Source organism: Castor canadensis, chromosome X (assembly GCF_047511655.1).
Source record: "Castor canadensis chromosome X, mCasCan1.hap1v2, whole genome shotgun sequence".
Taxonomy (NCBI): domain Eukaryota; kingdom Metazoa; phylum Chordata; class Mammalia; order Rodentia; family Castoridae; genus Castor; species Castor canadensis.
In genome coordinates this window covers 126,379,179-126,406,875 of record NC_133405.1, presented here as the reverse complement: position 1 = coordinate 126,406,875, position 27,697 = coordinate 126,379,179, and the positions used below count along the sequence as shown (strand labels likewise).

The 27,697-nt window shown below is 36.7% G+C and overlaps 1 protein-coding gene across 16 annotated transcripts in view; it reads left to right on the top strand.

The window, feature by feature from the left end:
• Window positions 1-27,697, top strand: part of LOC109684825 (serine/threonine-protein phosphatase with EF-hands 1) — a 332,462-nt gene that overhangs the window by 282,186 nt on the left and 22,579 nt on the right. For all 16 annotated transcript variants that reach the window (XM_074064238.1, XM_074064241.1, XM_074064240.1 and 13 more), the window contains 4 exons: window positions 16,389-16,555; window positions 19,510-19,546; window positions 20,942-21,091; window positions 24,929-25,081. In XM_074064238.1, coding sequence (XP_073920339.1) covers window positions 16,389-16,555; window positions 19,510-19,546; window positions 20,942-21,091; window positions 24,929-25,081 — 507 coding nt within the window. The remainder of the gene's footprint in view (window positions 1-16,388; window positions 16,556-19,509; window positions 19,547-20,941; window positions 21,092-24,928; window positions 25,082-27,697) is intronic.

The window sequence follows — 27,697 nt, the reverse complement described above, 5'->3', positions numbered from 1 at the left end:
CTCCCCTTTTGCATTCCTGATTCTACTAATTTGGGTTTTTTCTCTCCTCATTTTAGTCAGGTTTGCCAGGGGTCTATCGATCTTGTTTATTTTTTCAAAGAATCAACTTTTTGTCTCATTAATTCTTTGTGTGGTTATTTTGGTTTCTATTTCGTTGATTTCAGCTCTTATTTTTATTATTTCTCTCCTATTTGTTTTTGGATTTGCTTGTTCTTGTTTTTCTTGGAGTATGAGATGTATCATTAGGTCATTGATTTGGGATCTTTCAGTCTTTTTAATATATGCACTCATGGCTATAAACTTTCCTCTCAGGACTGCCTTTTCTGTGTCCCATAGGTTCTGGTTGGTTGTATTTTCATTTTCATTGACTTCCAGGAACCTTTTAATTTATCTTTTATTGCATCAGTGATCCATTGTTCATTAAGTAATGAGTTATTCAGTTTGCAGTTGTTTGCTTGTTTTTTGTGTTTATTTTTGTTTTTGAGTTCTAGTTTTATTGCATTGTGATCAGATAGAATGCATCGTATAATTTCTATTTTCTTATATTTGCTGAGGCTTGCTTTGTATCCTAGGAGAGGATCTGTTTTGGAGAAGGTTCCATGGGCTGCTGAGAAGAATGTATATTGTGTAGAAGTTGGATGAAATATTCTGTAGAGATCAACTAGGTCCATTTGATCTATAGTATGTTTTAAATCTAAGATTTCTTAATTGATTTTTTGTTTGGATGACCTATCTATTGATGTTAGTGGGGTGTTAAAGTCTCCCACGACCACTGTGTTGGAGTTAATATATGCTTTTATGTCCTTCAGAGTATGTTTGATGAAATTGGTGCATTGACATTGGGTGCATATAAGTTGATAATTGTTATTTCCTTTTGATCTATTTCTCCTTTTATTAGTATGGAATGTCCTTTTTTATCTTATTTGATCACTGTAGGTTTGAAGTCTTCTTTGTCAGAGATAAGTATTGCTAGTTCTGCCTGTTTTGGGGGCCATTGGCTTGGTAATTCTTCTTCTAGCCTTTCATCCTAAGCCTATGCTTATTTCTATTAATGAGATAGGTCTCCTGTAAGCAACAAATTATTGGATCTTCCTTTTTAATCCAGTTTGTCAGATGGTGCCTTTTGATCGGGAAATTAAGGTCATTAACATTAAGTGTTAGTATTGATAGGTATGTGGTGATTCCTGTCATAGTTGTTTGAGGGTTTGATTGTGTGTAGCTAAATCGATGTTGCTTTCTACTTTCTTACTTTTTCTTTTCCTGTAGTTTGGTACTGCCTGCCCTTTCATGGTTATGTTGGGTTTCACTTTCTGTGTGAAGAGTCCCTTGAAGAATCTTTTTTTTTTCTTTTTCTTTTATTATTCATATGTGCATACAAGGCTTGGTTCATTTCTTCCCCCTGCCCCACCCCCTCCCTTACCACCCACTCTGCCCCCTCCCTCTCCCCCCCTCAATACCCAGAAGAAACTATTTTGCCCTTATTTCTAATTTTGTTGTAGAGAGAGTATAAGCAATAATAGGAAGGAACAAGGGTTTTTGCTGGTTGAGATAAGGATAGCTATACAGGGCATTGACTCACATTGATTTCCTGTGCGTGGGTGTTACCTTCTAGGTTAATTCTTTTTGATCTAACCTTTTCTCTAGTACCTGTTCCCTTTTCCTATTGGCCTCAGTTGCTTTTAAGGTATCTGCTTTAGTTTCTCTGTGTTAAGGGCAACAAATGCTAGCTAGTTTTTTAGGTGTCTTACCTATCCTCACCCCTCCCTTTTGTGCTCTCGCTTTTATCATGTGCTCATAGTCTAATCCCATTGTTGTGTTTGCCCTTGATCTAATGTCCACATATGAGGGAGAACATATGATTTTTGGTCTTTTGGGCCAGGCTAACCTCACTCAGAGTGATGTTCTCCAATTCCATCCATTTACCAGCAAATGATAACATTTTGTTCTTTTTCATGGCTGCATAAAATTCCATTGTGTATAGATACCACATTTTCTTAATCCATTCATCAGTGGTGGGGCATCTTGGCTGTTTCCATAACTTGGCTATTGTGAATAGTGCTGCAATATACATGGATGTGCAGGTGCCTCTGGAGTAACCTGTGTCACTGTCTTTTGGGTATATCCCCAAGAGTGGTATTGCTGGATCAAATGGTAGATCTTTGTCTAGCTTTTTAAGTAGCCTCCAAATTTTTTTCCAGAGTGGTTGTACTAGTCTACATTCCCACCAACAGTGTAAGAGGGTTCCTTTTTCCCCCCGCATCCTCACCAACACCTGTTGTTGGTGGTGTTGCTGATGATGGCTATTCTAACAGGGGTGAGGTGGAATCTTAGTGTGGTTTTAATTTGCATTTCCTTTATTGCTAGAGATGGTGAGCATTTTTTCATGTGTTTTTTGGCTATTTGAATTTCTTCTTTTGAGAAAGTTCTGTTTATTTCACTTGCCCATTTCTTTAGTGGTTCCTTAGTTTTGGGAGAATTTAGTTTTTTAAGTTCCCTGTATATTCTGGTTATCAGTCCTTTGTCTGATGTGTAGCTGGCAAATATTTTCTTCCACTCTGTGGGTGTTCTCTTCAGTTTAGAGACCATTTCTTTTGATGAACAGAAGCATTTTAGCTTTATGAGCTCCCATTTATCTATGCTATCTCTTAGTTGCTGTGCTGCTGGGGTTTCATTGAGAAAGTTCTTACCGATACCTACTAACTCCAGAGTATTTCCTACTCTTTCCTGTATCAACTTTAGAGTTTGTGGTCTGATATTAAGATCCTTGATCCATTTTGAGTTAATATTGGCAGAGGGTGATATACATGGATCTAGTTTCAGTTTTTTGCAGACTGCTAACCAGTTTTCCCAGCAGTTTTTGTTGAAGAGGCTGCTATTTCTCCATTGTATATTTTTAGCTCCTTTGTCAAAGAGAAGTTGGTTATAGTTGTGTGGCTTCATATCTGGGTCCTCTATTCTGTTCCACTGGTCTTCATGTCTGTTTTTGTGCCAGTACCATGCTCTTTTTATCGTGATTGCTTTGTAATATAGTTTGAAGTCAGGTATTGTGATACCTCCTGCATTGTTCTTTTGAGTGAGTATTGCCTTGGCTATTCATGGCCTCTTCTGTTTCCATATAAATTTAACAGTAGATTTTTCAATCTTTTTAATGAATGTCATTGGAATTTTGATGGGAATTGCATTAAACATGTAGATTACTTTTGGGAGTATAGACATTTTTACTATGTTGATTCTACCAATCCATGAGCATGGGAGATCTCTCCACTTTCTATAGTCTTCCTCAATCTCTTTCTTCAGAAGTTTATAGTTTTCCTTGTAGAGGTCATTCACATCTTTTCTTAGGTTTAAACCTAGGTATTTGATTTTTTTTGAGGCTATTGTAAATGGAATTGTTTTCATTCATTCTTTTTCCGTTTGCTCATTGTTAGTGTATAGAAATTTAATGATTTTTCTATGTTGATTTTATATCCTGCTACCTTGCTGTAGCTATTGATGATGTCTAGAAGCTTCTGAGTAGAGTTTTTTGGGTCTTTAAGGTATAGGATCATGTCGTCTGCAAATAGGGATATTTTGACAGTTTCTTTACCTATTTGTATTCCTTTTATTCCTTCTTCTTGCCTAATTGCTCTGGCTAGGTATTGCAGTGCTATGTTGAATAGGAGTGGAGATATTGGGCATCCTTGTCTGGTTCCTGATTTTAGAGGGAATGGTTTCAGTTTTTCTCTGTTAAGTATAATGCTGGCTGTAGGTTTGTCATATATTGCTTTTATAATGTTGAGGAACTTTCCTTCTGTTCCTAGTTTTCATAGAGCTTTTATCATGAAATGATGTTGGATCTTATCAAAGGCTTTTTCTGCATCTATTGACATGATCAAGTGGTTTTTGTCTTTGCTTCTGTTAATGTGGTTTATTACGTTGATTGATTTTCGTATGTTGAACCACCCCTGCATGCCTGGGTTGAAGACTACTTGGTCGTGGTGAATAATCTTTTTGATGTGTTGCTGAATTCGGTTTGCCATTATTTTGTGAGGATTTTTGCATCAATGTTCATTAAGGAGATTGGCCTATAGTTCTCCTTTTTGGAGGTGTCTTTGCCTGGTTTTGGGATAAGTGTAATACTGGCTCATAAAGGGTGTTTGGCAGTTTTCCTTCACTTTCTATTTCATGGAACAGTTAAAGGAGGGTTGGTATCAGATCTTCTTCAAAGGTCTGATAGAATTCAGCAGAGAATCCATCAGGTCCTGGACTGTTCTTTTTGGGGAGTCTCTTGATTGCTGCTTCAATTTCATTTTGTGTTATAGGTCTATTCAGGTGATTAATTTCCTCTTGGTTCAGTTTTGGATGCTCATATGTATCTAGAAATCTGTCCATTTCGTTAAGATTTTCAAATTTACTTGAATATAGGTTCTCAAAGTAGTCTCTGATGATTTCCTGGACTTCCATGGTGTTTGTTGTTATCTCTCCTTTTGCATTCCTGATTCTACTAATTTGGGTTTTTTCTCTCCTCATTTTAGTCATGTTTGCCAGGGGTCTATCGATCTTGTTTATTTTTTCAAAGAACCAACTTTTTGTTTCATTAATTCTTTGTATGGTTTTTTTGGTTTCTATTTCATTGATTTCAGCTCTTATTTTTATTATTTCTCTCCTTCTATTTGTTTTGGGATTTTCTTGTTCTTGTTTTTCTAGGAGTTTGAGATGTATCATTAGGTCATTGATTTGGGATCTTTCAATCTTTTTAATATATGCACTCGTGGCTATAAACTTTCCTCTCAGGACTGCCTTAGCTGTGTCCCATAGGTTCCGCTAGGTTGTGTTTTCATTTTCATTTACTACCAGGAATTTTTTAATTTCCTCTTTTATTTCATCGATGATCCATTCTTCATTAAGTAATGAGTTATTTAATTTCCAGCTGTTTGCATGTTTTTTGTCTTTACTTTTGTTGTTGAGTTCTACTTTTACTGCATTGTGATCAGATAGTATGCATGGTATTATTTCTATTTTCTTATATTTGCTGAGGCTTGCTTTGTGCCCTAGGACATGATCTATTTTGGAGAAGGTTCCATGGGCTGCTGAGAAGAATGTATATTGTGTAGAGGTTGGATGAAATGTTCTGTAGACATCTACTAGGTCCATGTGATCTATTGCATATTTTAGATCTTGGATTTCTTTATTGATTTTTTTGTTTGGATGACCTATCTATTGATCATAATGGGGTGTTAAAGTCTCCCACAACCACTGTGTTTGCATTTATATATGCTTTTAGGTCTTTCAAGGTATGTTTGATGAAATTGGGTGCGTTGACATTGGGTGCATACAGATTGATGATTATTATTTCCTTTTGGTCTATTTCCCCTTTTATTAGTATGGAATGTCCTTCTTTATCTTGTTCGATCAATGTAGGTTTGAAGTCTACTTTGTCCGAGATAAGTATTGCTACTCCTGCCTGTTTTCGGGGGCCATTGGCTTGGTAAATCTTCTTCCAGCCTTTCATCCTAAGCATATGCTTATTTCTGTCGGTGAGATGAGTCTCCTGTAAGCAACAAATTGTTGGATCTTCTTTTTTAATCCATTTCGTCAAACGGTGTCTTTTGATGGGTGAATTAAGTCCGTTTGCATTAAGTGTTAGTACTGATAGGTATGTGGTGATTCCTGCCATTTAGTTGTCTTAGTTGTTTGAAGGTTTGATTGTGTGTACCTAACTTGATGTTACTCTCTACTTTCTTGCTTTTTCTTTTCCTGTGGTTTGGTGCTGCCTGTCTTTTCATGGTTAAGTTGGGTGTCACTTTCTTTGTGCAGAATCCCTTGCAGAATCTTTTGTAATGGTGGCTTTGTGGTCACATATTGTTTTAGTTTCTGCTTATCATGGAAGACTTTTATTGCTCCATCTATTTTGAATGATAGCTTTGCTGGGTAGAGTATCCTAGGGTTGAAGTTATTTTCATTCAATGCCCAGAAGATCTCACCCACGCTCTTCTTGCTTTTAATATTTCTGTTGAGAAGTCTGCTGTGATTTTGATGGGTTTACCTTTGTATGTTACTTGTTTTTTCTCTCTTACAGCCTTCGATATTCTTTCCCTAGTTTCTGAACTTGTTGTTTTAATGATGATATTTTGTGGAGTCGTTCTATTTTGATCTGGTCTGTTTGGTGTCCTGGAGGCCTCTTGCATCTGTATGGGAATATCTTTCTCTAGATTTGGGAAATTTTCCGTTATAATTTTGTTGAATATATTATGCATTCCCTTCGCTTGCACCTCTTCTCCTTCTTCGATGCCCATGATTCTCAAGTTTGGTCTTTTGATGGAGTCAGTGAGTTCTTGCATTTTCTTTTCACAGGTCTTGAGTTGTTTAATTAATAGTTCTTCGGTTTTTCCTTTAATTACCATTTCATCTTCAAGTTCTGAGATTCTGTCTTCTGTTTGTTCTATTCTGCTGGATTGGCCTTCCGTTTTGTTTTGCAGTTCTGTTTCGTTCTTTTTTCTGAGGTTTTCCATATCCTGGCAGTTTTCCTCTTTAATGTTGTCTATTTTTGTCCTGAGTTCATTTATCCATTTAGTCATTGTGTTCTCTCTTTCACTTTGGTGTTTATACAGTGCTTCTATGGTTTCCTTTATTTCTTCTTTTGCTTTTTCAAATTCTCTATTTTTGTTGTCTTGGAATTTCTTGAGTGTCTCCTGTACATTTTGGTTGACCCTGTCCAGTATCATCTCTATAAAATTCTCATTGAGTACTTGTAGTATGTCTTCTTTTAAATTGTTCTTGTGGGCTTCATAGGGTCCTTTGGCATAGTTTATCTTCATTTTGTTGGAATCTGGATCTGAGTTTCTGTTCTCTTCATTCCCCTCTGGTTCCTGTACTAATTTTTTGCTGTGGGGAAACTGGTTTCCCTGTTTTTTCTGTCTTCCTGTCATTGTCTTTGGTGTTGTTACTGTCCCTGTACTGTGTGCAATTAAGTATTTTCTAGCTTGTAATAATAACAATGGTAATATTTAGAATGGAAGGGTGAGCTGAGGTGGAAAGCAAGAAGTTAAAGAAAAGGGGAAAACAAATATACAGACAAGAGGGAGAAAGCAGAACAAGGTTTCAGATAAGAAAGTTTCAAAGGTATAAACAGGGAACTTTAGTGTACTAATCGACAGTAAGCTGAACAGACATTAGAGAGACAGAGAGAGGATTGAAAATCAAAGATAAAAAAATAAAAAATAAGTAAATGAAAAAAAATCTATATATAAAATGAATTAAAATAAAATGGAAAATAGAAAATTAAAAAAAAAACAAAACCAAAAAACTTCCAAGTTTATATGCAATGCAGTTTCAGTCTTATTAATTTGGGTGTCCATCTCAGTCTCCAGTCCTGGAGATGGTGCCTCAGATGTTGTTCTGTAGTTGTCTCATCAAAGGGGATGCATAAAGTAGAACAGAACTACACACACACACACACACACACACACACACACACACAAAAGCCCCACCAAGTGTCCCAAGTTCAAATGCAATAAGGTTTCAGTAAGTTTTTCGGCTTGCAGGTGTAATTCGGTTGTTCTCTCATCAAAGGTAGGGAGAAAAAGAAAAAAAAAAGAGTCTGGAGACAGTTCTGAGTGTGGTATGTGCAACTGTGGCTTGCCTGCCTGCTGCTGTCAGCCTGCTGTAGCTGGCGGCGTTATTTATGCAGATCTCAGGGGTGAGCTTAGCACTCAACTGGTCCCACAGGCTTTGTTTGCTCAGAGTTCTCCTGTGTGGGAGCCTCTGCTACAGGCTTTCCCCTTTCTAAGCACTAGGAAAGGTGACACTGCCCCCGTGTTGTCAGGCCTGCGTGTTTATTTACAGTTCATGTGGGAGGTGGGTCTTCCCCCCTCTCCTGTGCAGTTTTCCTCCCACTGCCACTTTTACAAGCTTTCCTGCTGCTTCTTACTGGGCGGTGCTGCTTTTCCTGCCGGCCGCCTTGTTTATTTACAGTTCACGTGGGAAGTGGGTCTTCCCTCCTCTCCTGTGGAGTTTTTCTCCCTCCGCCACTCTCACAGGCTTTCCCGCTCCTGGTTGCTCGGCATGCGCTTTGCTCCCGCCAGAGGCTCTCTGGCCCGCCCAGCTTGTTTATTTACAGTTCCGGGAAGGATTCCCTTCCCCAATCTTTGGCGCTCAGTGCGCCCCACCCTCTTTCCTGTGTGTCTTTATTGTTCTTATTGCTTATTAGTCAGTTTCTCTTTTTTTCCCCGGGCGGAGGTCAGTCTGTCCAGGGGGCTATGCTGCTCTGGCCCAGGCTTGTCTGTGGGGGTACCGTGGTACCACTAGGCTCACCTGTTCTGCGTCTTCCCAAGCTGTCTGGGTGCCAGCCACTGGCGGCCCTGAGGGCCCTCCTCGTTTCTCCGTTTAACGTGAGGTGGAGATTCTCTGCGCTGGCTGGAGATGTAGAGGGGTCAAAGTTATGCCTTTTCTCAGTGATTATGCCTGCAAAGTGTGTCTCCAGCATCTCTCCAAGATTTCACTAGAGGAGGCTCGCTTTCTGCTTCCTACCTCTAGCCGCCATCTTGGAATTCTTCCTTGAAGAATCTTTTATAGTGGTGGCTTTGTGGTCATATATTGTTTTAGTTTCTGCTTATCATGGAAGACTTATTGCTCCATCTATTTTGAATGATAGTTTTGCTGGGTAGAGTATCCTAGTGTTGAAGTTATTTTCATTCAATGCCCGGAAGACCTCACCCGAAGCTCTTCTTGCTTTTAATGTTTCTGTTGAGAAGTCTACTGTGATTTTGATGGGCTACTTTTGTATGTTATTTGTTTTTTCTCTCTTACAGCCTCCAGTATTCTTTCTCTAGTCTCTGTACTTGTTTTATTGATAATATGTCATTGGTAGTTCTATTTTGGTCAGGTCTGTTTGGAGTTCTGAAGGTTTCCTGTACCTGTATGGGCATAGTTTTCTCTAGTTTTGGGAAATTTTCTGTTATTATTTTGTGGAATATATGATGCATCCCTTTTCCTTGCACCTCTTCTCCTTCTTCAATGCCCATGATTCTCAGGTTTGGTCTTTTGATAGAGTCAGTAAGTTCTTGCATTTTCTTTTCACAGGTCTTGAGTTGTTGAACTAATAGTTCTTTGGTTTTTCTTTTAATTACCATTTCACCTTTGAGTTCTGAGATTCTGTCTTCTACTTGTTCTAGTCTGCTGTCTTGGCCTTCCATTTTATTTTGCATTTCTGTTTCATTCTTTTTTCTGAGGTTTTCCAAATCCTGAGTCTCTTCCTTTTAATATTGTCTATTTTCAACCTGAGTTCATATATCTCTTTATTTATCGTGTTCTTTGTTTCAGTTTGGTGTTTATATAGTGCTTCTATAGTTTCTTTTATTTGTTCTTGCGTTTTCTCAAATTCTTTATTTTTGTTGTCTTGAAATTTCTTGAGTGTCTCCTGTACATTTTGGTTGACCATATCCAGTATCCTCTCTATAAAATTCTCATTGATTACTTGCAGGATTTCTTCTTTCAGAATGTTCTTGTGGGCTTCATTGGCTTCTTTGGCATAGTTCATCTTCATTTTGTTGGAGTCTGGATTTGGGTATCTGTTTTCTTCATTTCCCTCTGGTTCCTGTACTAATTTATTATTGGGGGGAAAATGGTTTCCCTCTTTTTTCTATCTTCTCATCATTGCCCTTACTATTGTTACTGTCCCTGTACTGTGTGTAATTCAGTATTGTCTAGCTTGTAATAATATCAATGGTGATATCCAGAGTGAAAGGATGAGAGGAGAGGGAAAGCAAAGAAGGTAAAGAAAAAGGAAAAAAAACAACACAAAGAAACAAACACACACACACACACACACACACACACACACAAACAGAGCCAAAGAAATAAAGAGGGAGAGATAGTGTACTAATAATGGTGAGCTTAACAGGCATTAGAGAGACAGAGAGAGGATGATAAAAAAAATCCCCAAGTTCAAATGCAATAAAGTTTCATTCTTAATAATTTTGGTGTTAGTCCTTCAGTCTCCAGTCCCGGTGTTGGTATCTGAGAAGAAGTTCTGTTGTTGTCTCCTCAAAGGGGAAAAAAACAAACAAAAAAACCAAATGAAAACAAAACAAAAAAAATCCCAAGTTTAAATGCAATACAGTTTCAGTTAGTCCTTCAGTATCCAGTCCTATTTCTGTCCTTTTCTGGTGGTCTGCTTCTCTCAAGCAGGTTAGCCGCTGGCATCTTGCGGTGTGGGAGCCCTCCTGCTTTTTCCGTTTAATGTGGAGTGGGGATGCTATGTGTGGGCTGGGTGTGTGGAGGTGTTGGAATTTTGCCTCTTTTTGGTGGTTTTTCCTGCAAGGCATATCTCCAGCGTCTCTCCAAGATTTTACTTTAGGAAGCATGCTTTCTGCTTCCTTCCTCTAGTTGCCATCTTGGAATCCTCATCTCTGCCTTCTGAGTCACTAAGATTATAGGCTGTGTCAGTGCATCTAGCCAAATGATTGTCTTATAATGGATTAGTTTTGAGATTTTGTTTTCTTTATAATTTGGTTGTCCTTAAAAATTATATTATTTAGCACCTTAGCACTGAGACATTTTCATGTCACACAATCCCATCTGTGTTGGAAAAGAATACTTTTCTGGGTACTACATTCTTGACCATGGCAGACTTTTGCTAAAAGAGTGTCTCAACTTTATATGACTTCAAATATAATTTTATCATCAAGTGCAGCAATTTGCCTATCATTAGTTAGGTAATGCTTTTAGATTTTATTTTCCAAAAAGTTTAATTCTAACCAGACACTTTTACTTAATTAGATTGACTCATTTGAGATACTTCATTCAGAGCCTCAGCCTTGCTAAAATTGCAAGGCAGTTTTCCTCATTGAGCACAAAGATTGAAATTTTAGATTAGATAAGTATTAGCAAATTAGTTTGTTGTATTGATCCTCCTGAAGCTGAAAAAGATCTGCACATGAACAAAGAGTATCTAATTAACTCTTAACCCTGTGGGTATCATACTAATGCCATGCTGCCATGTTTTCCTTTTCTTTCTCTCTTCTTCACCATCCTCCACCCACCAGCCCATAACTTTCCAGCTGCAAAGGTAATCAGATATTTTCTCTATTCTCTATCACTGAGTTTCAGGTCTGATATTAAGGTCCTTGATCCATTTTGCATTGATACTAGTAGAAGGTGATAGACATGGATCTAGTTTCAGTTTCTTAAGATGCTTCTCACTGCCATAGTGATCAACTCTTTTCCTTTTGATGAAGGTAGTATGCTATAATCAGAAGAATATACCTCTGAAATAGGATTTGCAAATGAAATAAAAATTAATGTGGACTTGAGGTCCAATGGTTAATTGTTTAATGTGCCTTAGGAAAATGCCTAAATATTTTGTGATACCTTCCAGATATCTGTTTAACATGCTTCTCTAGGAAATAGGTGAGAATAGAGGGAAACATCTTATTTTTTCTTCACTCAAGTTAATTATTTATGGTCTGCTGTATTTATACAGGTCATCTGTATGCTATTCAGAATTGTAGTTACCCTGGGTTTTCTGTAATTTTTTGGCTTGATCTCTATGTCAGGCATGGTTTATTATATGTCTGCTGCAGAATGAATCAGAGTTAGTTTTATTAGCACTGACTGAAGGATGTGATATTACATGTATTGCTTCAAGTTGCTCCTTTGAAGGAAACCCAGAGAAATATCAGTAGCCAGAAACCTGAATATGCTTGATACTCATGTCCCATTAGACTTAGTTCTTCATCATCCTGTGTTCCATTTTCCTTATTATTGTAAGAAAAATATATTTTACTCAGGATCCTCAAGATCAGGAGGATCGCAATTTGAAGCCAGCCTGGGCAAATAATTCATGAGACCCTATCTCAAAAACAAAAAAAAGAAACCATCACAAAAAGGTGCTGGTAGAGTAGCTGAAGGCGTAGGCACTGAGTTCAAGTCCCAGTACTGCCCCCCTAAAAAGGAAAAATGTATTCTAACTCAGAATTTCAAAGGCAAAGTAATTTGACTAATCTTGACCAAACAAGGCAGATTGTATACATCCAAATAAGTCTTCTCTCTCTGTCTTTTTTTTTTTTGAAGCCATTGCCTTAAGAGACAACACTTAGAGGAGTTCAGTGTGTGTTCAGAACTCCTTTTGGAATCATTTTCAAAGAATGTGACATACTCCTTTGAATAGCCTCATTATCACAAATCTTAGTCTAAATATGTGATTTTTTTTTAAAGGTTGAAAATCTGTGGGTATCAAGTATGCTGTGGAAAGTAGAGGGCTTAGCTCAGTATTACAATTTTTTGGTTTAGGATGAGGTTTAACTAAGAAAATTTGTTTTTCTTTGCTCATAGTGGAGGTGAAATAATAAAGAGGTAGCAAAGAGCCCACCTGTAACAAAGTTTGGTTTAACTGTAGATGAGAAGTTTTAATAGAAGAAAATCTGAATGTATCATAACAATGAAAAACATATTTAACACCCAAATGCAATAAATATATCTTTAAATTTTTGAACAGTTTCCTCAAAGTTTGAAATTGAGAGTATGCTAGTTTCATGAAATGGAGAAATTTTCATCTTTTTGTTTTGTTTGGTATAATTTAAATCTCTGATTTTCAAACTCAAATTTATCTGTATATTGAAATTATCCAAGTAATTCTAATGTGCAGCCATAGTTGGGAACCATGGATTTAAAGAACATTAAAACTACTTGCTCTTGAAAATTGAGATTGATTCTGCTATAAAACCATATGTGCAATGAACTCAAGTTTTGTATTTCTGTTGAATAAGTTTTGGTTTCTAATTTTTAAAGAAGCCATCCATTTCTTTAGATTGTAAAAATACATTAACATGTATGATCTCTTTTGCACATATAATTCTTTTTTCACTTCTGTGTATCTTTATGCTTTTAAAAATTTTAATCTTACTTTTTATTCATTTTTACTTAATCCTCCATAAGGTTTATGATATCAACTTTTTAATTTCTTTCAGAGAACAACATTTGGAGATATATATATCTTTTTCCTTACTTTCAAATTTTATCATTATTGTATTGATTTTATTCTTTTTCTAATTTTTAAAGATGAATCAGTCTTTCATGTGTATCTTCCATAATATGGAAGGCATTTAAGGCTATACATCTTTTCTAATTTTAGTTTTAACTGAACCTTCTGTGTAATGTGCAATTTTGTTTTTAATTTTCTCTTTGATACAATGCTTATCAAAACTATATTTGTTAATATCCAAGTATCTTAATTTAAGGAGGTAGAATTTTTTTCTAATCATATTTTATTTCACATGTTATTGGATGATAATATGCCTTATTAAATGTTTCTTATTTTAATTTAAGAATTTTTAAAAATACAAGTGTAGGGTTGGTTCCCATAATGTCTCCAGGGACATATGAAAAATGAATTGTATTCCCGATTTGTAAAGTTCTTCATATGTCTATTAAATCAAATTTATTGTATATTCTATTTTTCCACATTTTTCTATCATAACTTGAAATATATGTATTATATATTTCTGTGCAGCAAGTCACCCCAATACCTAGTGGCTTAAAACTAAAATTTAATATCTTACAGTCTTTGGGTGCTGCTTAGATGGGTGGTTCTGTCTCATGATCTTTCTTGAGATAATGGTCAAACTATGGTCCAGGGCTGCAGTTAACTGAGAGGTTAACTGGAGATCACAAACCTGTTTCCAAGATGACTAACTCACCTGGTTGTAGGCACACCATTTTATATCCTTGGCAAACACATGGGCCTCTCCATAAGGGCTGCCTGAGTATTCTCATGATATAACAATTGACTTTCCCCAAAGTGAATGATCAAGTGAGAGACCAGGCAGACAACCCAGTCCTTGTGAACATTGTGAATACCTCAAATGAAAGAGTACAGGTGATTAAAAACGCCAACCAATGACTTGGCCTCAGGTGTGCACATCCCAACACAGAAGTAGAAGAAATGTGAAAAACAAGGCAATACAACTCTTCCAAAAGTCAACATTTTCACAGTAATAGACTCTAGTAATAGTGAGGTGGATGAAATCTAAGTCAAAAAAATTCAAAAGAATGATTATAAGGATGATCAATGAAATTAAAGGGGATACAAATAAATGCCTGAATGAATTCAAATAGAATAAAAATATACAGTTGAATGAAATAAGGGGCACATGCAAGATATGAAAGAAGAATTTAATAACGATATATAAATCTGAAAACAATCAAATTGAAGGTCTGGAAATGAAAATGTCAGTAAGTCAAATAAATTAGTTAACAAGAGACTGGATCAAGTAGAAGACAGAATATTAGTTCTCAAAGACAAGGTAGATGAATTAGAACATTCAGACAGTGATAAGGAAAAAAATAAGAAAGTACGAACACAACACAAAACACCATTAAAAGACCAACTCTACAAATCATAGGCATAGACAAAGGATAAGAGGTGCAAGCTAAAGGGATAGACAACATATTAAATAAAATAATAGAAAAATTCCCAATCTTGGGAGAAAGATGGTCATTCTGGTAAAATGACTTTTAGAACACCAGAGAAGACCAGAAAAGAACCTCTCTTTAACATATTATAGCTTAAACATTAAGTATACAGAAGAAGGAAAGAATACTGAAAGTTTTGCAATAGAGAAGCACCAAGTGACCTATAAAGGCAAACATATCAGAATAACAGTAGATTTCTTAACAGAAACCCTAAAAGCAAGGAGGGCATGAAATGATGTATTTCAAGCCCTGAAAGAGAATAACTACAAACCTAAATTACTCTTTGCAGCAAAGGTACCCTTCATAATTGAAGGAGAAATAAAAACCTTCTATAATAAAAACTAAAGGAATTCGTAAGATCTAAGTCAACACTTCAGAAAATACTTAAAGGAATGTTGTACACAAAAGAGGAAGACAAACACAACATGAAAATAAGGGAAAAATAAACCTCACTAGATGAATAAATAAGCAAATATGAATTAGGAAAGATTCGAACATTATAAAAACAACAAAATAATAGGAATTATACATAGTTTTCAGTAATAACTCTGAATGATAATGGTCTAATTCTTCAACCAAAAGACATAGACTGGCAAATTGGATTAAAGAACAAAACCCAAACATCTGTTAATTACAAGAAACATACCTCATTGGCAAAGACAAACACAGACTTAAAGCAAAAACATGGAAAGATATTCCAAGCAAATGAAGCCAAAAAGCATGCAGGAATAGCTATACAAAGAAGGTCACTTCATCTTGATAAAGTGAATAGTTCATCAAGAGGACATAATAATTTTAAATGTATCTGCACCAAAAGTTAATGCATCCAATTTGATAAACACTACTGGATATAAAACAAAGATAGACCCCCAACATGATAATCGTGGGTAAAGTCAATACCCCAACCATCACCAATAGATGGGTCTTCCAGACCAAAAAAAAATCAACAAAGAAACTTCAGAATTACATAACAGTATATGACAAATGGTTTTAACGTACATCTATAGAATATGTATATTATTTCTGGAAGGTGACTTTTTTGAGGGAAAATGTATATTTTGATATATGAGAACTTAGATTTTCACTTTGTAATATATATTAAAATATTTGAATTTTATATAATTATTATGTGCTAAAATGCACTTGGCTATTTCCTTATCAGGATGAAACTTAGAAGATGTAATCATATTACATATACTTATTTTGCATTAGAGTTTAATAGTGTAGGACTAAAAACAATAGCTATTTTGAAACCAACCCTCTTTCTGTATTTCAGCTCATTTTCATGCTGACATTGGTTTTAAAACTATTATCTTGTATTTAGGTGTGATATTCAAAATGTCTAACAATTAATATGGCCTGGTCAGTGATCATCCAGAATACATGATTGCAGGAGACAGCAGGTGTGCTGTTTCTGTTCCCACTGGTTTATTAGTCCTGTTCTCAGTCACATCGCATAGCACCTTTTGCTTGCTTGGATGCTTTCATAGCCAATCTTGCAGGTGATTTGGGAGGGATATAGTGTCATCTTCATTTTGCAAATTAAGGGAATCAACAGACCAGAGGAGTTAAATGCACATCTACTTATAATAAAAGATTTCTGAGTCTTCTGCCTTGGATAAAAGTTTCCCTCTTTCAGGAGGAAAGGAACAGATGAAGACTAGGTATTTTTGATAGGACAGATACAGCTTCTTTCAGAGAAAGGTCATAGTAGGCTGTGGGTAGAGTGATAAGCCCTGTGGTCCCTAGAAACTCTGGCCCCAAGTTATTCTTCATTTCCAGGTCTCTTGCATGAGATGTATGCCCTCAAAGAGGTTCAAATTAGTGAGCATATTTTTTTCTAGTAAACGAACTGAGTTGGCCTCTTTTCTATATTCACAGGGACTTTCATAGAAAGCCTTGGTTTAACTGTGTTTCTCCCTCTCCTCCTTCCACAGAATGGTCTCCCTTCAGAGAAGAACCCATATGTTTTTAATGGTGATTTTGTAGATCGAGGAAAAAATTCCATAGAGATCCTAATGGTCCTGCTTGTGAGTTTTCTTGTCTTCCCCAATGACTTTCACTTGAACAGAGGGAACCATGAAGATTTTATGATGAATTTGAGGTAACCTTGGTGTTTAGATTTCCTTTTATTTCCCATGCTGGAAAATGCTGCTATGTTTATTTCCCAACAAAGACTTAAAAGTAAAGAAGGAGAGATGAGAGGAATTTCAAGGAAGACCTCAATTCTTATTCCTGTTTTCCACCCCCAGTCTTCAACTGAGTGATGATCGGTTTCTCTAAAGCCCCTTCCTATCTTTTCTTCTAGTCCTGTTCTTCCTTCTCCCTTTTATTATGTTCTTTCTCTTGGTGGTATGTACATCCTTCCAAGACCAAATTGCATTTTGGGTAGGTATTGTAGGCCAGGTTTGCAGGTATGATAGGTTCTATGAGCAGACAGAATCATTCTGTTGAACTCTATTTTTTTGCCTCAAATATTGTTTCAGAAAGTAGTACCATGTTTGCACTAATGTGTGTATTTTTATGACGTGGTCATTGTCTCTGGCATAGTAGTTCATAAATAGTTCTGAGAACAGCTGTAACAGAATTTGACTCACTGGAGATTTGAGGAATAAAGTTTTGTTAAATGCTTTTAGAATTTTTGCTGAAAAGCACAGTAGGTTACAAATATTCCCTCCTTCTTCTTTTCCTTTCATCAATTGCAGAAAACAGAAATCAGTTTGTTCCAGGGAAATAGAAGGCATGGAATGTCTCAGGCTTTTGGTCCTGGGCTTTTGGGTACCTTGATCAGAGCTCAACTAATCAGATTTTTGGGGGGAGGGGGTGTTTTGACAGCTAGATTAAATACAGTTTCAGTTCTAATTCTTCAGGTGTGAAAGTAAATGTTAAGACTATCATGAACAAATCAGTGAATCCAAGTATGATATATTTCATACATCATAAGAACTTTTGTAAATGTCACAATGTACCCTCATGCAGCAAAAAAATAAAAACAAACCTATCCTATATAAAATAGTTCAACACTTCTGTTTCCTATGCCATATATCCTTTCATTTATTCAGTTAGCAAATCATATTATCTAGTGCCTGTTACAGTTAATGAAAGTCAAATAGACCCTGCCACATTGAGTTTATATTTATCAGGAAAGACATATGTTGAGCAGGTTTTTCAAGTGTGATGAGTTTTTAAAAGAGGTATTCAACTTTGTCTGAGGACTGATGGAAAGTTCTCCCTTATAACTATGGCACTAGCCTGAGTCTTAAAGGATGACTTAGGCAATCAAGACAGAGGCACAGTGTGGGAATGGGAAACTGTACTACGGTGAGGAGACAACTTAAGACAGGACTTTTTTAGATGTGAAAGAAATTCAGGAAAGCAAAAACACAGAAAGGATAGGATAGTGCCTGGTAGTACTGGAAATACAAGAAATGGTTGAATGGTGCAAAGGAATATGAACATGTTTTATATGAACAAGAGAATATCATTGGTAAACATTATAAAATGTATGTTTTGAATTGTAGCTGAAAGAGTGATTTGGAGAGGAGCAAGAGTGGACTCAGGGAAGTCAATTAAGAAGTGGTTAAAAAATAGATGATAGATTCTCATTTAGACCCAAGTTGGTGGTGATGGATATGCAAATAAAAAGATTCAAGAGAACCTTAGGCAATTATGGTGTTGGGCTCAGTAAGTTGATATGAGAAACTTGAAAGAATAAGGAATTGAGAATAACATGGTTTGAGTTTGGGGGGTACAACCGTATCATTCTGAAGGAAAATGATGAGTTCAGTTTGGGATAAGTTGATTTAATGTGCTGTTGAATAGACAGTTAAATGTACGTGTCCAGAGATCAGAAATGAAGTGTAGTCTGGAGTGTCATCCTCTGATATTGATACTGGATAGTAACCAATGCCCTGCCTGGGGAGGGTTGATATTGCTAAGTAGAAAGTGATGGAAAGAATCTGAAGGAATGCCAATATTTAAGGCTAAGAGGAGAATTTGCAAAAGAGTTTCAAAGTAGCCAGAAAGGTAGGAGGAATACCAAGAGAATTGATTGTCACAAAATCTAAGAGAAGTTTTCGAGAAGGAAGGCATTTAGTGTTTTAGAGTAAGAACCTGAGGACTACAAGGTTTACACTGGTTAAACAACATCGACTCCTTTGGTGAGTATAGGGGACAATTCATCTCAGAAAACCTAATGTTGCTGGGCACCAGTGGTTCACAGCTGTAATCCTAGCTACTCAGGAGGCATAGATCAGGAGGATCATGGTTTGAAGCCAGCCCGGGCAAACAGTTTGTAAGACCCTATCTTGAAAAAAAATCCATCACATAAAAAGGATAGTGGTGTGTCTCAAGGTGTAGGCCCTGAGTTCAAGCCCCAGTATAAAAAAAAAAAAGAACAAAAGAAAGAAAAAGAAAACCTAATGTTACACTGTACAAGCCAGACATGACATGATTTGTATGGAAACATGGGGTGAATGTGCTATGTTCCTGCTTTACCATGTTGAATATTTAGAGTACATACTACTATCCTAAAGCAAAGAAAAGTTATTGAAAAAAATCTCCCTCTGCTATTGCCAATACTTCTTATTAAAACCCTCAACACCAGTCATTATCTTCTAGGCTTTTTATGGAGGGGGTCTTCCTTCACTCTTTTTTTTCTGATCATTTACTATAAGATATAGGCTGTATGAGAAAAATCTAAATTAAAAGCCCTCTCCCACATAGCTTCCTCCAGCTGCCACAGCACACTTCTCAAAACACTTTACGCCTTTACACAACCCATTCCTACTATGTATTTCTTAAGTTGTCTTATAATTGTTTCATGAAAATCTGTTTTCTTTCTCTGATTATACCAGAAGCTGCTTGAGAGTAGAGATGATTGCTTTTGTTTTTTACCCGTCATGCCTAGCATAGACTCTAGTAAGTAAAATTTCCAACTGAAGTCTAGTTTTTTGGGTTTCTGGTGATAGTGAGTTGTCAAAATTTCTCCCCCTTTGAAATGACTCATATAAGTAGGGAGTTATCAATAATTAATAGTTTCAATCCTATTATTTTTAGGTATGGCTTCACAAGAGAAGTTTTGCAAAAATACAAGGTAAGACTCATTCTTTTTAAATTTTTTGATATTTATACATAGAAGTAAATAAAAAGCCAATAATGACCAGATTGTTGCCTTAGGAAAGGCAGCTAGACAGGATCCATGCCAAAAAATACAGCAGGAATCCCTCACCATGGCAGAGCTTTAGTTTTGCTTTTTCATTGTGACTTTTGTGTCATTTTCAGCTTAGATATGAACATATATTCCATTGCTTTCAAGGTACCTACCTGGGATTTGTTTTACTCAAGTATGATGAAATAGGCAGACACAGAAATGATTGTCATGAAGAAAGAGGGTTTTATTCCCAGTTACCTGGAAACAGGAGGCATTGCATGCCACACTGGTGTGGGGGGGAACTACATGGGAGAGTACCAGAGTCAGTCAGAAGGTGGAGGGAATCAGGGAAAACATGGGCAAAAGCATTTATTGTAGTTTTCCTGGGAGGGAAAGGCAAGGTGTCTCAGGGTAATCAGGCTTAAGATTGACTAGTTAGAATAATGTTAGCCTGCTCTGGGGCATAAATAAGGGTTGTCCCTAGGTGTTTGGTACCTGGCCCTGGGGTGATTAGTGTCCCTGAGTGTGGGAGCTTAATAAAAGAGGTCCTAGGAACTGTGGGCTTTAAATTGGTTGATTTACATATGGGAAACAAGTCACTTACTATCTCTAGGAATTAGTTAGCCCTGGGAGGGACAATCTCTCCTCTAGGTTGGGCAAGCCCCCAAGATGTCAAAGTACCACAAATACAAGCCAGGCTTAGTGCCAGTGGTTCACACCTGCAATCCTAGCTGCTTGGGAGGCTGAGATTGGGAAGATTGGGGTTTGATGCTCACCCAGGCAAAACTGTAGTTTACAATGTTACCCAGTAGCTGGGCATGGTGGCCTGTGTCTGTCATCCCAAGCTGTGCAGGAGGAAGAGATTGGGAGAATTGTGGATCTAGGACAGCCCAGGCAAAAAAGCTTGCAAGACCCCATCTCAATGGGAAAAAGCTGGGTATGGTGGTACACACCTGTTATCCCAGCCACCATGGAAGTGTAAAATAGGACAATCATGGTCCAGGCCTTACTGGGCAAAAAGTGAGATCCTATCTCCAAAATAACCTGAGCAAAAAGGACTGAAGGTATGACTCAAGTGGTAGAGCACCTGTCTAGCAAGTGAGAAGCCCTGAGTTTAAACCCTGGTACCAAAAAACCCCACATATATTGCATATTATGTATTGTTTATATATGTCAGAAATAGAGAATAAAAATCATAATTAATACATAGTAGTCAATTAGTGGATTCTTGCTGATTTTTTTGAGTGATGTGAAAACTATGACTTTTTACATATATCAGGACTATTCAATAAACTGAGTCTATCAAGAAACAAAACTTATGCAAGCTCTTACTTACAGCTACATGGGAAAAAAATCTTGGAAATCTTGGAAGAATTCTATACCTGGCTCCCGATTGGTACGATCATTGACAATGAAATCCTGGTCATACATGGTGGGATATCAGAGTCCACAGACTTGAATTTACTCCACCAAATAGAAAGAAGCAAAGTAAGAAGTAATATTTGCATGAATCTTGTCTCAGAGATTTTTCATGGAATATGTACTTCATTTGTCATTTTGCATTGATTTGTGTTTTAGTGGTTGTTGTGACTCAGAAAAGATTAGTAAAAATTTTAAGAAAATCTATGGCTACATGATAAGTGGGTAACTTCTACATATGGAAAATCTTTTTAAAAAATGATGTCAAAAGTGGGAAAATAAGGAAGTGTTGGCATTTCATATAGTATATAAAAGTGAAAAATCTTGATTTTTAAAAACTAAAACCTCAATTCATTTACATTGTGATAAAATGTATATAACATGAAATTTACTACTATAGCCATTTTTAAATGTATATACATTTCACTGGCAATAAGTGCATTGACATTATTGCATAGCCATCACCACTATAACTGCCATCCATTTACAGAACTTTTTACCTTCCTTGACTGAAATTGTATTCATTAACCAGAAACTCCCCATTCTCACTCACCCTTCAGCCAGAATAACCAATATGCTAATTTCTGTGTCTATGAATCTGACTACTCTAGGTACCTCATATAAGGAGAATCATAGAGCAATTAATTTCTGAATTCATATGATTTCCCTTCAAGTGGATCAGGATAATTTAAAAAAATATTTTAATCCTAAACAATCATATTAAATACAACAAATGTAGAACAGGAACCTGTATAGAACCTCTCAGGGAAGTGCATATGTGGAACCTGTAAAGATTCCACAAGTAGTAAAGGGCTTGTTGGGTGTGCCTTACAGTGTAACTGTATTTGTCTTCCTCTACTACCAGAGCCAAGCTAAGCCTCCAGACTAGGGACAAAAGGGGAAGATGCCACATGAACATGAGGACCAATAGCAGCCATCATGCCAGATGATGGTATATGATCCTAATGGGAAACCTTAAGCATTACCCTTCAGGACTGATAGTGAACTTCCAATCCATCAGGGCAGTAGGAGTCTAGAACTAGAAGTGAATCTGATAGAGATAGAAATGTAATGTCCATCACACCTTGAGGTTTCAGAGCCTCTATACTTTTATACACATGTGAATGACAATATTGTTGCTGTCATCCTCTCATCCTTTTAATTTCAGGCTAGATCAGGTCTCCTTTATGTGCTCTCAAGCCCTTTGTGCATGCCTTTCATAACAGTTACCAAAATTAAATAATGAATCATGGTACTGGTTTTTAGTATATTTCTCTGCCTCTCCAACTTACTGATTAAAAACCCCACCACTTGAGATGTAGTAAGTACATATTTTTTAATATCTCAAGAGATTTAAGACCAAAGAAGGCCAAACCTAAGATAAAACTAGATAGAAGCTTTCTTACAACTCCTTTCCTAAATCCCTGGTGATTTTACTTACTTCCCTGCCCTTCCTCATTGAGGTTTATACCTGGCTAAACTGATTGTTCTGGTGTAACTATTAATAGTTCTTCCTTCTACAATAAAAAAACATCCAAGTTGCAATAAATTTTAAGGCTATCCTAAATTTAAGTTACCCTTTCTTATGATATCAACAAATAAGTCAATATGACATTTTGATCAAGATTAAAAGTATTAACATAGCAAGTGGATATGATTTTAGCCAAGAGAAAGAGAATGTGATGTTTTTGTCAGTCAAATATTGGCAAGCACATGGCATGAATGCTGTACTCTACTACCATCCACCCTATGACTGCAATGCTAATCAGCCATGGCAGCTACTACCAATTAGATCGAAAATTTTTACTTTCCTGAGGTAAAGTATAGCTGGCCCTATCTAAGACTTTTTGAGATATTGAGAACATGTCTCAGGAATATCTCTTACTATCTCTGTAGAGACCCTAAGTTGAGAGCTACCTTGACATAGAAAAGACTGTGAGGCTCTGATGTCAAACAGATTTAGCTAGGTTTACCTCCTGCATGTGCCACTTCCTAGCTTGGTGATTGGGCAAGGTACTAACATTTTCTAAGCTTCAGTTTCCTCACCTGTAAATTAAAGGTAAAAATACCTACCATATTGGATTATAGGGAAGATTAAATACCTAGATAAAGAAAGTAGCATGTAGTAAGTACTAAACATAGAGCTCTATTCTCCAGCTTCCTTTTTTTCCTGATATTTGAATCTGAGGTTTGAATTTTAGTCACTAATAGATTCTGAGGGAAGTGTTTGAGCTAGTAATTTTCCCAAAATACCTCAAATTTCATCCCCTTCAGGGATCACTGTTCCATTTACTCATAAGACTGGTTTTAAAGATTTGACTTGTATATAGTTTGGGTGTTCTACCCCTCATACAGTGACATTGAACTGACATAGTTGTATTAAATAAATATAATAATTGATTTGTCATGAAAGTAGTAGGTTCAAGCTCCTAGAACTCTATCAGATGAGATACAACAGTAGATTTCTAAGTCCAATTTTATAATTTTCCCCCATTTCTGATCTCATAGGACCCTCCAACTCTCAGGGTGACCATACTTCTTGGTTTACACCTGTGGTTGTGTTTTGCTTATTAATAGGGGAGGGGTAATGTTGATGACAACCTCCATTTCAGGTACACTAAAGGCATTTTGTTAAGTTGCACAAGTTGGGTGTCAGTGCAGAGGGACAGAAAAGATTCTATAAGACTAAGACTCTAGTTTAGTATTCAAATTCCAGGGACTGTGGGAAAGGTTAGCTAGTAGGTCCCCCAAGTAAATACAGTGGTTTGGTACCTTAGGGGGTTTGGGGCAAAGTATCCTACTCCTAAGTGGCCTTGAAAACTGCAGAGCTACACATACATAAGCGACCATGTGATCTTGCCCATTGAGTTTATCCAAAGTGAATTGTGAGGACCTAGGCCCAGAGGGTTCACTTAGGATATTCTGCTGTGCTGAAGATCTGAGGACATTTGTTGAGGGAACACAAGGAAGGTAGACTATGAACTACTTAATAATAACTGAGATTGAATTTGATTGGAATTTGCAAACAGCTCAATGAGATAAGACTTCAGAATAAGATTAAGTTTTATATTTGAAAAATAAAATCAGGATTGCACACCATAGTTTATAGAAGATATAAGCACCTGCCACAAGAATTGCCAATCACTACACTATGGGCATAAGTATGATGGATGTATTATTTTAAATTGTTTTGTGTGAATTTGTGGTGCAACAAAGAAACGGGTATAAAATTACACACTCAGGTGTGTAGTGGAAAGCAGAGGGATTATAGTAGTTGATGTGGTATTGGAAAGACATTTTATTTTCCAAAGAAACACAGAAGCATTGCTACCAGGATTATCGAACATAACGAATTGCTGACAGGTCAAGTTCAGAACTATACTGCATTTAGGTTGAAGGGCTTCCAAAGTTTTTAATCTGTCTCCTTTGAGAACGTTCCTGGACACAGATGTGTTTTCTCATTTTTTTCTGGAAAAGACAACAAAGTGAAAAGCAACTATAATTTTGCAAGATATTTCTGAATTTCTCAAAGTCCCAGGTATAGATAAAGGTCCTAAGGGAGGCTAGTTTTCCATACACTTAGCATCTTCCATTTCCTGTGATAATGCCTGAGAATATGTTATTACCTATTATATATGTGCCTCTGGGATTCTTAGAAAGTCTAACATGAAACTTTCCCTATATGGCAGTGTTTCTAGTTGAAAAATGTACAAACAGAATTCAACAGATCCATTTTACAGACACCAGTGGGTCCACAAGTCATACGAGGCAGGAGAGATGGAAAAGGACACTGTTTTTCATTGGGTTGAATCAAAAGAATATAGACAGAATCCCAATTGATACTGAAGTGTTTGCATGCAGCTCAATAAGCACAGGAGTTGTCTAAATCACGGATTTGTTTTGTAGATGAAAACTGTGCTGATGCCACCCGGGTCAATAAATAGAGGCCAAATCGCTGACTTGACGAGAAGCAAAGCAGGTGCAACCTCTACTCTTCCAGGAAAAGGTGCTTCAGATGATTCCCATTCTGAACAGTTATCAAAGCATGAATGGGAACAGGTAGGTAATCAAAGTGTTTACCAGAGTGGTATGAAACCAACACAGATGATTTTGTCCCTTACAATATGTAACTAAAAATTGACTTTACTGTTACAAGCAGATTATATCATTTTCTCTGAATTCGTGTGTGTGTGTGTGTGTGTGTGTGTGTGTGTGTGTCTTTCTTTGGACAGTACTGGAGTTTGAATTTAGCACCTCACACTTCTTAGGCAGGTGATCTACCACTTGAGCCATGCCTCCTGCACTTACTTGCTTTAGTTATTTTTTGAATAGGGTCTGTGTTATTGCCTGGGATTGACCTTGGACTGTCCTTCTGCCTGTGCTCTTGTGTACCTGGGATTACAGCTGTGTGCCACCATGCCCAGCATGCTTGTTGACAGGGAGAAAGGGGGTGTCTTACTAACATTTTACCTGGGCTGGCTTCGAACCATGATCCTCCTGACAAGCTGACATTATAAGCCTGTGCAAACCACACCCAACCCTCACCACTATATTTTAATACCTTTGTTGAGATAAAATCCACATACCATATAGCTGACTCATTTGAAGTGTATAATTCAGTAGTTTTGAGTATGTTCACAACTGTCCAACTATCACCTCAATCCAATTTTAGAACATTGTTATCGTCTAGAAAAGGAACTCCATATCACTTAGCAGTCACTTCCCTACCTCTCCCCTCCCCCTGTCCACCAGCCTTAGGCAACCACTGCCTACTTTTAGCCTTTATCGATTTACATATGTTGTTGAAATGGACACATGCAGTATGTGGTCTTTTGTGTCTGGCATCTTTCACTCAGCACAATGTTCTTTATGTTCATCCATGTTATAGCGGGAGTCAGAACTTGCTTTTTTTGCTGAATAATATTCCATTGTATGGATAGACTACATTATATTTATTCATTTACCAGTTGATGGAAAGCCGGGTTGTTACCATTTCTTGGCCAGTACAAATAATGCTGCTATGAACATTCACATACAAGTTTTTGTGCATACATATCCTTTTAGGTCTCTTGTGTATATACCTAGGAGTGGAATTCCTAGGTGATAAGGTAATGCTAAAGTTAAACATTTTGAAGTTCTAATCTGTTTTCCCAAGTAATTATACAATTTACATTCCCACTTCAATGTGTAAGTGCTCCAATTACTCTACTTCCTCACCTGCACTTACCATCTGTGTGTGCATGTCTGTGTGCTGGGGCTGACCACTCTGCTATAGGGCTACCCATAACCTCTGTTTGTTGTTTTGATTTTTGCCATCCTAATGGATGTAGGTGGGATCTCATGTGTTCTTGGTTTATTTTAGATTGAGGAGATTCAAAAGGGTGAGACACAGAGTTTTGTCATCCTGCTCACATAAAAGCTGTAGTTCAGTAAAACTTTGACATTTTCTGTGGTTTGAAAATTTTCTGGAAAGAATGTTACAAGTAATTAATCTCTCAGGCAATTACCACTGAAAGACTCCTGAATTTCAGAAGATAGTTTGTTTTGAGAGAAAAGAGATGGCTGCTAAGGAAGAATTTGTTTCACCAACTTAGGAACCTTTATACTTTTGTTTGTTTGTTTGTTTGTGAGATCCAGAATTAAATCTATATTACAACCACAGTCTGAGAACTCCTAGTCAAGTGAATAATTTCTAGATAGAAAAAAGAAATGCAGAACTCTTGGAATGGATTCTGAAAGAGAAACTCATTTCTTAAAAACTGTTAACACTTAAGATGTTATGCTAAAGAAAAATGAGTGTTAGATACAGCGTCCTCATTTAATTGATAATGACTAGGGCCCAAAATAAGTAAAGTGATTTCCCCAAGATGACATAGATAATTACTTGAAGAGTTAGCCCTTTGGTTGGTGGTTATTCTAGTCCAACAGAGTACCATAATATGTACATTTAACTTATGTAACTTATAAGTATTGCATATGGTAAAGAGGGAGAAAAAAGAAAAATGCTGTAAAATTTTATTTTCATGTACTTTATCATATTATCTACCCATTATCCTGTATATAAAACATTCACATGTCCATACTATTATATAGGGCTATATACATAAAATCATGTATGTTATATTCTAAGGGTAATTTAAGAGATTTTTCTGTGGGGCGCAGCAAGAAAAGGGAGTATACATGTAGGAAAATGACGTAATGACACCCATTATGTTCAAGTAATAAAAATGAATAAATAAAGAGTCCATCAAGGTAATTTTGTGACAAATGATTTGTATCCCATGTAGAAATTGAAAACTTAATGCCCTCCTAAGAAAACACAACTCCTTATGTTTCATGTTTCCTCCTTTGGAACCACCAAACATAAATTCATGATATAAGAGACAGATATGACTCAGTTTAAAATGCATGTGTTATTTTTGTCATACCACAAGCAAAGTAAGGGGATTGGATTGTATTAATTTAAATTTATTTATTTCCAACAGTTTTGCCACTGATGGAATTCAGTGGAGAACAAGGAGACTCTGGACTGACTCTTTGGGTGGTTTTAACTCTCACCTCTATTAGTCATCAAAAACTTTCAAAATGTGTGGTCTATGCCTGGTGCAAGATTTCTCTAGTGTTGACCAGCTACTGATTATTCCAGGGTGATTCTCCTGCCATTTCTGTTCTCTC